We start from the raw sequence: 13,864 nt of genomic DNA, 5'->3' as shown, positions 1-13,864 counted from the left end.
GGAGCTAGATCTCCATGGTAACTGATGCTGTGGAGCAAGATCTCCATGATAACTGATGCTAACCTGGTTAGGAGCAGGTTATGATCAGAGTTTTGGATTTAAATCGGCTGGAAAGAGCGTCTCTCTTTAACCAAATCGTTTCCTGACTATTGTTGATGAGTGATACAGATTCTCAGCTGAGGGAATGTGTTTTATCTGTAAACATGCTGAGTTGTAAGTTACTGATATCACTGAATGAAGCCATCTAGTTGCCATGGGAACCAGATGTCAAAGTTAAACTTTAAACTTCATATATTTAGACATGAAATTGTATTGAAGTGCATTTGGGTCTGACACTGTCCCATAATGCAGGATATCACTTTAGTTTTGACCAGGTCAAAGCGATATTAATGTTACTGATTGAATGTTCTCTGTAATAAATACCAGTAGAATAAACAGTTTTCTAATCTGTGTTCTATCAGATGCAGTACCAGCAAAGTAAACTGACTTCACAGCAAATCAGAGCCAAACATAAAAACATATTCATGTGATTTCTGCATCACCAACTGAATACATGTAGGTTCCCATGGCAACTTGATGCATACAGTGTGTGACACTGTAACTGCACAGCTTCATTCAGTGACTTTAGTAATGCACAGGACAGCATGTAAGCAGATAAAACACATTCACTCAGCTGAGAATCTGTATCGCTCATAAATAATAGTGAACAATTTGGTTAAAGGGAGAAAGTCTTTCCAGCCGATTTAAAGCCGAAACTCCTGACCAGGTTAGCTCCACAGCATCAGTTACCATGGAGATCTAGCAAGTTAAAAGAACCTAACCTTTGTGATACTGAGAACTCTGACTTTAAGCTCAACATACCTCGATAACCCACCAATCTCGCTTCATAGTACAGCCCTCTGGCATCTATTTTGAAGTCAACAATAACAGCACCAGGCTCTTATTTTGAAGTCAACAACGAAATCAGGCTACTATTTAAAAAATAAGATAGCATCAGATTCAGATTTTTAAGCCTAAAACAAAACTCAGAATAACGCAACAGGCTCTTATTTTAAAGTCAGCAACAGGCATCCATTTTCATGTCAACAACAAAATTAGGCTGTTATTTTGAGGTCCACAACATTAGGTTTTATTTTTTAAGTCAACAATAACATTAGGCTCTTATTTTGAAGTCAACAACAACAGACGTTTTTTTTTTGTTTTTTTTTAGGTCAATAACAACAGACTTTTGTTTTGAAAGCCAGCCTGCTCCGGAAGCGAAGCGCCCTGTCTTCTTTGTATCTCCGTCGGTTTCAGGTCTGGAACGGTTCCGTTTCGGTTCCGTCTCGACAGCCGTGAGTTGAGCCTCTCGAAGCGGCGCGATGTCGGTGCTGAGCGGCCGGGCGCTGCAGCAGCAGCTGTCCGTCATCATGGAGGCGCTGACCCGGGCGGCGGTGGCGGAGATCGTGGAGCTGGTGGACGGAGGCTACGCGGCGCTGCAGCTGGAGATCAGCCGCAGCCGGCAAGAGAACGAGGACCTGCGGAAGAAGCTGCACCTCATCGAGTCCATCGTGGTCCGCGGCAGCAGCGGCGGGAAGGCGGTCGAGGGGGAGCCGAAGGAGGCGCCGACCGCTGTTGAGGCGCAGCGGCCGGAAACACCGCAGCAGCAGCGGGAAGGAGACGGAGCAGAAGTCGTTGCCGGAGGAGACCGAGGAGCTGCCGGGGCGGTGCGGGAGGAGGTACACACTAAATACAATAAATAGTTTTATGAATTATTTTTCTAGCATCTGTTATTTTTTATTTCTACGGAGCCCCTAAAGGAACACGTCGGAGTAAAAAAAAAAGACGCAAAGTTTCTCGTGCGCACAAGATGTATATCTCGTGAGCGTCACAAAGGCTTCACGTGCGAATACAGGATGTGGGATGCTGGGAATTTAGGCTCTTTGAAGGAAGCAAAACTATGTGTACATGTGTGTGGAGAGTTGTGTGTCTGCATCTCTGCCTGTAGTCAGATTTGTCAATTTGTAAAAAGATTTGTAAATGTGTACAAAGATATTTACAGAACCCCTGACTGGCCACAGAGACAAAAATAATGATAACATGTGGTGATGTTACCACACCTTATGTTATTTTTAAATTACTAAATTATTTGAAGGGAAATGCTTTGAAAAAAACTCAGTAAAGTTCTATTCATTGTGTGCAGTGCCACCAAACTCACATCACACATCAGTGAGCTCCCTCTGGTTGTACTGCAGCCCTTTGATTGGAATAAAATCATTTTTAGGAATACATTTGTAAACCTCCATTATTTTTATAACCTGTTACTGAAAAGACGTGCAGTCGCTTTTGTGATTTTATGCGATGTAGCTTAGTTTTCTTTGTAATGAGGTTTCTCAATGGTATGAAATATGTGATCTGATCAAATTCAAACAACTGTAAACCTGTGCCTTTTTATATGTTGTATTTTTTCCTGAATAAGACAAACAGAAGAGCCATCAAAATTATTTACTTCTTTTTATGCACAGCAAATAAATACGTTCATGGATGTGTGATGTGAGTTTGGTGGCACTACAAGCAGTAAATAAAAAGTTGTTGAGAGTTTTTTTCAAGGCATTTCCTTTCGCTGTTGTAATTTGTCCACGGTCCCTGAGCTCCCATTTGGCAGCAGGCTGAACAGAAAGATCAATGTAATTTATAAAGAATGGAGGATGTCTGATTTTGGCCGGTTGTGGTCTGTATCACAACATTTGGAAAGAGGTGCCATTTAATTTGCTTTGGAGTTACTGGTGAAGTACAGAAGCCGAGAGCGGTCATGGCCGCACATTTTTTTAAATGGCATTTTCTCGAGATAACGAGACAATTATCCCGTTATCTGGAGAAAACGGGGCTGTTTTCTCAAGAAAACGAACGCCGGTTTCTCGAGATAACGGGATAATTATCCCTGGATACTGATGCCTGTGTTTACAAAGAAACGCTCTGGAGTGCAGCAGTGACTTTGCCGAGAACAGACTGAAAATGTCAGATCGAGGATCATCATGACATGATGGATTTAACACAAACACCAATTATCTCGGTATCTCGAGAAAACGAAGTTGGTTTTCTCGAGATAAATTATCTTGTTTTCACGAGAAAACGATTCTTGTTATCCCGAGATAACGAGAAAATTAACTCGTTATGTCGAGAAAACGGCGAAGAAAGAACAGTAGAAAACGACCGCTCTCGGCTTCCGTAGTGAAGTTCTAATCTTTGAATATCTTTCCAACTTTACTGAACTCTGGAAGCGGCATTGGTGAAAAAAATACAATGCGAGGGAATGAGATAATAACTCACTACCTCAAGTTAATAACCACAAGATAATTTATGTTCCCACGCATTATATGTTTTCTTTCTCTATGGCCACTCAGGGGTCTGTAGATATTAAAAGATGAAAAGTCTAAGTCTTTAGCTACAAGTGCTGAAAACACAGACAAATCACCAGTTACAAGTCAAGCAGGCCTCACAGTTGGTTCTCTTTGTACACATGAACTTTATTACACATCTGTAACTTGAGGGTTTCTGTGTCCTGAGCTCAGGCTCACAGGCTCATTCATTCTGGCTTCATGCTGCTCTGCTGCTCCGTACTTCAGTAGTTATGCCGCCTACTATCGACAAATCTCACTACAGGCACACAGATTGAGATACAGACACACAACTGTCCATGCACATTTACAAATACTTTTGCTAATGGCTCCCTTCAAAGAGCCTAAATTCCCAGCATCCCACATCCTGTATCCCGTTTGCACGTGAAGCCTTTGTGGTGCACACGAGAAACCACCACATAGTGTCTTATGCGCACAAGATACTTGCCATCTTTTTTTTTTTCTCAGACATGTCCGTTTAGGGGCTCCGTAGTTAACAGTTAATCGATGCAGATAATAACTTTCTCTCAACGGACTAGTTTTGGTTCATGGAAGATAATTTTGTCTAGATTAAAAAAAAAAAAAAAAAAAAAACTGTAATAAATAATTAAATTGTAATTTGAGAATGAACCATTAAATTGAACCTCTCAGTGCATCTTTTTGGGCCATCTGGGATGCCATACATTTTGACTTATTATTAATATTATTCATAATCATAATAATAATAGGGGCTGAAAGGTGGAGCGGTGGTTAGCACCGTTGCCTCGCAGCTAGAAGGTCGCTGGTTCGTGTCCCGGTGAGGACACCTGGGATCTTTCTGTGTGGAGTTTGCATGTTCTCCCTGTGCAGCGTGGGTTCTCTCTGGGTTCTCCAGCTTCCCCCCACAAAGTCCAAAAACATGTTGAGGTTAATTAGTGATTCTAAATTGTCCATAGGTGTGAATGTGAGTGTGCTTGGTTGTCTGTCTCTAAGTGTAGCCCTGTGATAGACTGGCGACCTGTCCAGGGTGTCCCCTGCCTTCACCCTGAGTCAGCTGGGATAGACTCCAGCCCCCCATGACCCCAGTGAGGATAAAGCGGTGTATAGATAATGGATGGATGGATGGATAATAATAATAAACTCTGATCATTTTGTGCAGCGAGATCTTAAAGAAACCAGTGAAACTCTGCAGAGACCAGGCGACGCTGCAGTCATTGTATTTTTAATCTGAAATTATCTCCACATCAGAAGTTCATGATCTCCTTATCTGTGCTCGCTGACATGTTGATTTATTTTAGTCTCAGACTCGTTCCTTCAGTCTTTGAAGCTGTTTTCTCCTGTTAATGATCTCCTCATCCAAAGAAACCAAAAGGCAAATTTTAGAGATAACATGATCATTACCGGAAGATTTTTGAGATTTTTCTGCACGAAGCGACGATGCCTTTAACTCAGCTGGTGAAAGTTAATCTGCTTTCCTCTTTTTAATTATTTCCTCATTAAAACTTGAAGTTAATCTTGAAGATGAGTCAGCCAATCACAGACCAAGAGATATTTTCCCTTTATTACTTTGCCTGTTATTGGCTTTCACTCGGTTTTTCCAGATTTAAGGTCAATATGACAAGTAATAAATGCAACACTTTGCTTGTTTGCATGTTCAACTGAAATGTTTTTCATGTGACGTGACATTAACGGCGTCATTGTTGGTCTTTTGCTGCTGCAGTTTCCAGACGTCGTGTTGATCAAAGATGAAGACTCCGACAGTAACGACACCTTTGAGGAAGGTGAGCAGAATCTCTGAACATAAAATGTGTTTATTACCTCAGAATGCCAATGTTAATCATTTTTTTTCAACTGATAAAATCAATTATTGATTTTTTTGAATAAAATAATCAGTTAACATAATCAGTTTACAGATTATAGTGGATATGCTGATGGGATTGTTTTTTACAACGGACGTATGAATGAAGCAGTAATAAAGGCTAAACTTTGGCTCTAGTAGATTCTGACTTACTCGAAGCCATTAAGCTTCACAGAAGTCTTTGTCGTGGTGCCTATTGCTGGCATTTCATGTCCTCAAGGGAGTGTAATCAAGGCTTTTTGGTTTGTGCTTTCTCTGCAGTACTATTCTCTCTAACACCAGGGGGCGCACAAAAACTATTTTGCTACAAGACAAGAAGAGTGTTGCTAAACGTGGCTGCTCGCTAGGCAGAGATCTTTAGAGTGCATGGTCTCTTTCCCTTGTTTGAGGCAGAGTGTCGTTGTGGCTTCATAAGAAGTGTAACACACTGTAAAGGAGCATCTCATCAGGATATTGAGTGAATATGTGAACGGTGGAGAAACTGCCTGGAGAGATATCAGGACTGTGTCATAAATACCTGATAGGTGGTGTCGCAGATCACCTTATATGTTTAAAGATGGTTGAGTGTTATATAAATGGCCTTTAACTTTTTATCTCAAAGCAACACTGTAACTTCCATCAATAAATAAAGAAGCGAAGGAGGCCGCCAAGACACGTATGACTCCTCTGAAAGGGTTACAAGCTGGTGTTCACCACCGTGCTTCACAGTGGGGATGGCATGTTTGGCACCCACCAAACATAGCATCTAGTCTGATGGGAAAAAAGCTCCAATTTGGTCTCATGAAGACAAAGAACCTTCTTCCAGTTGACTTGAGAATCTCTCATGTCATCTGCTGAAGTCCAGATTTAAGCATGTTTTTCTACAGTGTCTCTCTTTGTCTCCTATAAAGCTTTGACTGGTGAAGAACAGACAACAGTTGTTTGAACAGTCTCTTACATCTGCTGAAGTTTGTAGCTCCTTCAGAGGAGTCAGAGGTGTCTTGGTGACTTACATATTGATTGAAAACTGGCAGGATGTTCTGTAAAGCAGAATGTTTTAGCTTGCCGATGATAAAGTTTGTCTTTTCTGTCAGGTAACACATCCCCTGTGGACGGGACGGCTTCAGCCAGAGATGGCGTCTCGTCGCCTCCGGTCAGCCGGCGTATGAGGAGACGCTGGCAGGGGAGCGATGAGGCGGATAAGAAGTCGTCCTCCGAGCAGCTCAGTCTGAAAACATCCAAACTGACTGCAGCGACGCAGAAGTTAGTGTCTGTGTACTCTGTGGACTCTCCTCACAGCGAGCCGAGCTGCTCCGCTCAGCAGGGCAACGAGGTGGAGATGGAGGCCGGCGAGTCGGTGTGTTCCTTCTCCTCACCGATGGACCCGGACGTCCACCTGGTCCAGGAGTGTTCGCTGGTTCCTCCGACCTCCAGCAGGCAGGTGTACTTCAGCAGCGGCGCTCTGATCGGGTCTCAGTCGCCGAGTAACCGAGCAGAACTGGATCTGAACGTGGACCCAACGTGGTCCAAACAGTCGAAGGCTCAGATTAGTTTTGCTCCGTTCCACCAAAACGAAAACATGGACAACGACGCTTTCGGGCTAAAGCTGGTCAGCGTCTCGGGCTCGACCTCCACAGACTGTCAGCTGTCTGAAAGCAGCAGCTCGGCCTTCGAGTACGAAGACGGCGGCGGCGACATGATGAACTTTGCCCTCTACAGGGAACAGTCGGGCCGATCGCAGCTCAGCAACGGGCAGCCGAGTGCTGGCGCCCGAGGAAAACGCTTCATATGCTCCGTCTGCAACAAGACGTACGCCACGTCGCAGAACCTGGACGTTCACATGCGCATCCACACGGGCGAGCGGCCGTTCAGCTGTGACCAATGTGGCAAGAAGTTCACGCAGTCGGCTCACCTGAAGTCGCACCTGAGCGTCCACTCGGGTGAACGTCCGTACGGCTGCAAGTTCTGCTCCAGAAGCTTCATCGTCCAATACAGCCTCAAGCTGCACATGAAGAAATGTCACCCCAACGTCTGAGCGAAGACCTACATGTTCTGTAAATATGAAGACGAGGAGCTGTGTACAAATCAGAGTTTTTATAGCGGTTCAGTTTTTAAATGTGATTTACAGTAAACAGAATTTCTTTGTTTTTTGTGTATTTGTTAAACAAGAGGAGACGTTTTAAAAGGGTCATTGTGGACATTAACATTTTTAATGTTTTATTAATCAACCTATTCAGTGAAAGGCAGATTTAAACATCTCATTCATCTCCGCTGGTAGAAAGTCTAATGTACAGATCAGTAAAAGGGTTGTGTTAAAAAAAAAGCAAAAATATTCTACAGTAAATGAGTTTGTGTTGTTTTTGTTTAATAAAACAGCCTCTGAAATAGTTTTGTTTGTTATTTCCTTTGTCAGTTTTCAGATTTGTGTTTGAATTTATTAAAACTTCGAACAGTTGTCGCACTAAATTTTGTTTTTATCCTTAATTTTTCTTTTCTTGTGAGGAGTTAAATTTGTATTTTTTTAAAAAAAATGTCAAACACATACAGTGATGTTAGAGTGGTGTCAAAGAGCTGTGGTTTTGGACAATAATTGATGCCAGTTTGAGGCAAAAACAGGAGAAATGGCAATGAAATGAACTAATTTTCATTTGAGGAGAAGACACAGCTTCATATCAGAGTCTAGAAGTCATTTTTATTCAGATGTGGTTTTGGTCGGCCACATTGAAATCTTCTTGGTTTAAAGACAGACTGGAATAAATGTTTAACTTCCTTTAAAAATCACATTTCATCTCTTTTCTGAGACTCTAATTCAAACTGCAGGAGAGGATGAAAACACCATCTTCACACTGTTAGAAAAAAAGTTCATGACGTGTTCTTAAGTTGACGCAAAAGACGACAAATCATTTCTAAATTACTACAAAATTACTGCAATGAGATGTAAAATGACTACAAAAAAGCTAAATAGATAAAAAAAATTTAGCAACACCTACTAATTATACAAAAAAATAGCAAAAACTCATGTTTAAAAAATCTAAATGACTAAACAACATGCAAAATGACAAAAACAGGCCGAATGCCTAAAGAGTTACTACAAAACAACAACTCCAAAACTAAAATTACTAAATTACTAAAAACAAATTCTAAATAAGTATGAAATTATATAGAACAACTAAATGATGCAAAATTACAAAACAATAGGTTTGAAAATTACAACAAAATGACACAAGGTGACAAAGAAATTATACTTGAAAGATTATGACAAACACCCTAAAAGTACACAAATAATATAAAAAATGATTTTAACACAATAAAAGATGAAAATGGCCACAAAAAATGCTGTAAAGCTGTAACATCCAAAATTATTGCAGAGGCACAAAATGACAACAAAAAAAAAAGTGAAACTTTAGAATAATGCAAAATGACAGATCCTAAATGACTACAAAACTCACAAAAACACTTTTGAAATGGTGCAAACACTAAATGACAATAAAGATGTTCCAAAACAAAAAAAAATAAATACAATTATGGAAAATGACTAAACAGATGTAAAACAAGAAGAAAAATAATATGCAACAGTTCTCATTTAAACATGATTTTAGTTTTATATTATTAAAATATGATTTCTGCAGTTTTTTCTCTTTACTGTTCAGATCAAATCTACACTGATGGACGAAGAATCAATCATGGAAACAATCTGATCTGAATATCTGAATGTGCAGCTGTGAGTTTGTGCGGAATGATTTCAGTGTTAAACTGATTTTCTGTCTTTCTGGATGTTTTCAGGTTTAAAAACTGAATATTTTGAAAACACTGCCGAAGATTCTTTGCGCATGCGCGGTCCGCTCATGTCCAGTCGTCGCTCCCGTCCCTTCACTTCCGGGTGTGTGTTTGTGTGTCCATCAGGTGAGAAGGGACACGCGCAGGTAAACGCAGCGCACGCGCGGGTCTGTGTGTCTGTCAAGTGTCACGAGCCGCTGATCCGGACGGTTCCGCTGCACCGGACACGCACGCGAAACTCCGACATGTCTCCGGTCGCCTTCCACGCGCAGCTCGCCTCCATCATGGAGGTTCTGGCGAACACGGCGGTGGCGGAGATCTGCGAGCTGGTGGACAGTGGATACTCGGTACTGCAGCTGGAGATCAGCCGCAGCCGCAGAGAGAACGAGCTGCTGCGCCGGAAGCTGCGCCTCATGGAGCTGCGGGCCGCACGCGTCACCGCGCTGCGCGCCGCGGCCACCGCGGGCAGCTCCGCGCTGCTGCACGCGGGCAGCCGCGCGCGAGTTCATGTGGCCGCGAGCAACGAGCCCCGGAGGACCGAACCACCGACAGGTAACCGGCAACGTTCATGTTTACCGACACAAAGCGAACAAACAGAAGAAGCGGTGAAGCGGCAGAGCGTCACCGTGACGCTACTGCGGTGCGTTCACTGCCTGAGAAAACTGTTGTTTACCAAAACAGCGCAAAAAATGACGCAAATAAAACAACATTGTAGGATGAATATTCTCCGTTTTGACTTGTTCAAGGCTCCAGACTAATTTAAACATTTAAAGCAACATGTGGAGCAAAAGTTGTTTCTAATAAAGAAAATGTTGCAATAAAAGATGAAAACCAAACAATATTGTTTAAAATACAGATCTTATATTAACATATTAATATTTAATGTTTTATTTAAATCAGTGGAGACCTTAAAAACATTACCTGACTAGTTTAACTATTAAAGTTAAGACTGTTCAAAGCTATTTTTACATATGACGTGACGTGAAAGATGCAATATGTACAGGATGTGATAACGTGAGGTTGTTTTTGAAGTGGTCAGTATGGTATGCTGTATATTTATAGACATATCATCTATTTTTCATTCTGAAGTATTTATGTAGTGTGGTTCCATGAATGTCTGACTTTAGGCAGTTTTCAAAGTCTCTGCATGCAAATAACTTCATTCTGAAGGATTGGGACACAGTAATATTTTGTATAAAAATGTACTATTTTAAGTACGAAAGTTAAAAAAAAAAAAAAAGGGGGGGCAATTTAAATATTCAAGTTCAGATTTAAAACCAGGAATGTATCAGACTAATTAACAATAAATGCAAAGTGATGGCCAAAAGGATAAATATATACTCCAAATAGAAAACCACAATGGTGAACAGTTTATTCTCAGAAAATAAATGATCTTTATTGTCATTATCATTAACCAGAATTATATCCAACATACAGGCAAAACTACATAATAAAAACAAAAACAACGTCCTAAATTTTAAAATTGAAGAAGTAGGCGATTGTTACTGTCTCCTGCCGTCTATTTACGTCATCTTAAGATATTTACACTGGAGTTTTGCTTAAAAAGTTAAGTGAAATGTTGGGGTAACGTTCACATGTCTGAACCATCGAAGTCAAAACAAACAGAATTTTGGGATTAAAAAGAAAGAAAAGTTTACAAAATTATTTAAAAAGTGCAGATAAATGACAAATGTAAAGGAAAAAAGTTGCAATTTATAGATAAAAAGCTTTAAAATGAGTCAATTAATCGGAATTATAAAATGAAAAAAAAATCTAAATAATGTCTTTAGTAACGGTTTCAGTTAACAGTGTTCTAGTGACTTCTGATGACTTCACTTTGTCGAATATGTTTCCTTTGTTAACGTCACAGTGAACTGAATTATTTGGGTTTTTGTGTTTGTGAGTGATGGACGTTTCGCTTTTTGTTTTTTTTCTTGCAGCTATTTAGTTTTTGGGACTTTATTTACAGACACCCTGAAGGTGCTGAAGTGGGGAATAACAGCTGCTATTGTACAAACTGAACCAACTCATTCATTGAGCTGTTTACAAGAGATTCAGTTTAAAAAAAAACTAACTAGGAAGGTAGAATTCATTCAGTCACATAATATCCAGAGAGAATCATCATATTCAGCTTCACTGTGTCGTCCTGACTCACCTGCTGCAGGTGAGACGCTGCCGTCCAGATCATCCAATAAGGAGCCGGCCCGCTGCAGAGACCCGGAACCTCCATCAGAACCCAAACAGGAAGCGGTGAGTAGAAGAAGAACAGAGTCATCGTTTAAATCTGAACCTCTTCCTTCATCTTCGTTCTCTGATTCCAGCCTCCTGCAGGCAGCTCGACGGCCATCATCAAAGTGGAGGATGATGAGGAAGAGGAAGATGTTGAAGAGTCGTGGCGTCCCACTGAACCCGACAGTAAGTGAAGAAAGTTTTCATGAACGCAGCACAGATAGTTTAACTGTCTGAACCCCGAAATCAGCTGCAGGCTTTGACAGGCAGTTTAATGTCCTAAGGAAGGAAGGAAACACTAAGGAAATAAATCGATGAAAAATATCTGTTCTGTGCATCTTTTGTGTGAAAATATTGAACTTGGTTAAGAATGACAATAAAAATGTTTAAAATTAGTATAGTAATAAAACCAAGTAAATAAAAAAATATATATATGATTTAAATTTGGAGACGTTTCAAGACCTTTTGTTTTGAATTGTTTGAACCATGTAAAACTGATATTTTCTTTCTCTCCAGAAGCTTTTTGTCGTGCCGCTGAAGAACAAACGGAGACAGAAGCTCCGTCGATCAAACAGGAAGCAGCTGACGGCGACGACTCGTCATCATGGGTGAGCATTGAGGTCAGCCCCCCCTCCACGTCCGTCCACAAAACCCTGAGCACCAATCAGAGGCCAGAAACCAGCGGCTACGACTGCCTGATGTTTACCCAGAACCCTCTGGAGGCCGGCTGCTCCTCGGCCGAGTCAGGCGGCGGACTCAGTTTTGTGTCGACAGCTGATCAACAGCAGCCTGCAGGATGCAGCAGCAGCCAGCAGAGGGCGCCGCCTGAAGAGGAGCCGGAGAAGAACGCTGCGATTGGGAGGGTCGTCTGGAGGCGTCCGGATGCTTTTGGTGGAACTGGCGACGTCCGAGGAGACGAATCTGGAGGGAAGTTCGTGTGCAGCTGCTGCGGAAAGACTCTGGCCTGCCTGAAGAACCTGAAGACGCACATGAGGGTCCACACGGGCGAGAAGCCGTTCGTCTGCGCGCTCTGCGGCAAACGATTCTCCGACTCCAGCAACCTGAAACGGCACCAGAGCGTCCACACCGGCGAGAAGCGCTACGGCTGCGTCCACTGCGGCAAACGCTTCGCCCAGTCGGGTTCGCTGAAGGTCCACATGACCGTCCACACCGACTGCAAGGAGTTCAGGTGTTCCTTCTGCGGCAAAACCTTCATCTCCGGCAGCCACCTGAGGCGACACGTCACTGTTCACGCAGCCGAGAAACGCTTCCCCACTGCGCCGCCGTGACACCAATGTATGATCCGATAAACTCATCCAGCTGATGGAGGCTCAAACAGAGCAGCATCAATATGTAGAAGAACGTCAAAATCTGACAAGTCTCACCTGACGTCCACTGAATCAGCTGTTTCTTTATCCACAGTGACTTTAGTTTCTTTAATGAAGCAAAGTTTTGCCTTCATGCTATGAATATTTTCAGACTTACAGGCCTTTGAAGTCCATAGAGGAGGGTCCACATTTTAAATGTTTCAAAGCAACCAAAATATGACAACCCCCCCAAAAGGAAGCTGTAAAAGTGATCACAGACGATGTATTTCTGCTGGAAAGTCTTGTGTTTTAACATGGAGGTCTGTGGAGGGTTGACTCGCTTTTGGAGCCTCAAGTGGACATTTGAGGAACTGCAGCTTCTGACTTTTTTTTTTTTTTTTCAGCTCCAAAGTTTGACGAGAGCGTTTGTGTATTCAATGAAGCAAAGTTTGACCTTCATACTATGAATAGTTTCAGAGTTCCAGACCGTTGAAGTCCATAGAGGAGGGTCCATTAAATATACTAACGTTTTTGTATCGATGTTTTATTGACTGAACCAACTGACTGAAGCTTGTTGTTTTGTAAAGTTTTAAAATCTGCTCATACCCGAGGAAACATTCTGACTTATTTTCATTTCCTGATGTTACTGAATGAATGAAGTCTGATTTCTGTGTGTAGATTTTGTTCTGTTGATCACCGATCGATTGTAAAATCCTCCACCGGGACTCGGACGGAGCCGACTGAACGATTTCTTGGTGGAGCTTTAGAAACAAACATCCTGAAATAGGCATCAGAGACGAATCAGCACATCTGGTCAGAACTCTGAGAATAACAATCGAGCCAGACTTAGTTTTAGGAGGAATTAAGATTCAGATTTTTGATGGTGAATTTAAATCGTTCACACTTACAGTTCTTTAATCTGAACTGAATGAAGAGAAAACTGAGTCAAAGTTTCATCGGTTCAGAGTGAAACATCCGGAAAACTGTTTAAATCAGCAGACTGATCAGGATACGACGGCTTTTCTTTTAACATTTTAGCTCCATTTGTCTTTTTTAAATGTGTTTTGTGAGAAATAAACTTTGAACCTGGTTTCAGCTCAGTTTGTTCAGTTTGTTCAGAGTTTTTGGCTCCAGAAGGTGACTGATTATTTTTATTCACTTTAACATTTGTCAGGTTTGTCTGAACGACAAAATCACCGTTAACCGACGTAAATCTGACATTAGGGCGTCTTTTTTTCACTTATTTCAAAAAGTAGCTTTTGGTCACAAATCTGCTGCAAAAACAAAAAAAAGCATTTTTGTTTTATTTCTGCATCAGCTGGTCACAAATGCAGTGCAGTGTGGGTTCTCTAGCTTCC

General features: G+C 41.7%; 2 protein-coding genes across 2 annotated transcripts in view; both read left to right on the top strand.

Annotated features, from left to right (window-relative positions):
• The window catches only part of LOC103365672 (uncharacterized), a 23,186-nt gene extending 15,679 nt beyond the window's left edge, over positions 1–7,507 (top strand). Inside the window, exons 5-8 of the mRNA XM_008293164.1 lie at positions 462–477; positions 1,345–1,718; positions 5,077–5,137; positions 6,288–7,507. Coding sequence (XP_008291386.1) covers positions 462–477; positions 1,345–1,718; positions 5,077–5,137; positions 6,288–7,228 — 1,392 coding nt within the window. The 3' untranslated portion in view covers positions 7,229–7,507. The remainder of the gene's footprint in view (positions 1–461; positions 478–1,344; positions 1,719–5,076; positions 5,138–6,287) is intronic.
• A 1,708-nt stretch (positions 7,508–9,215) lies between these two features.
• On the top strand, positions 9,216–13,596 carry LOC103365671 (zinc finger protein 287-like). The gene is made up of 4 exons (XM_008293163.1): positions 9,216–9,522; positions 11,135–11,220; positions 11,292–11,385; positions 11,716–13,596. Exons 1-4 carry the CDS (start codon positions 9,216–9,218, stop codon positions 12,486–12,488), a joined length of 1,260 nt encoding a protein of 419 aa, XP_008291385.1. The 3' UTR covers positions 12,489–13,596.
• The last annotated feature ends 268 nt before the right edge of the window (positions 13,597–13,864 follow it).

This window comes from Stegastes partitus, unplaced genomic scaffold, assembly GCF_000690725.1.
Source record: "Stegastes partitus isolate 25-593 unplaced genomic scaffold, Stegastes_partitus-1.0.2 Scaffold861, whole genome shotgun sequence".
Taxonomy (NCBI): Eukaryota; Metazoa; Chordata; class Actinopteri; family Pomacentridae; genus Stegastes; species Stegastes partitus.
The sequence above is the reverse complement of the archived record's forward strand: the minus strand, read 5'-3'. Positions and strand labels throughout refer to the sequence as shown.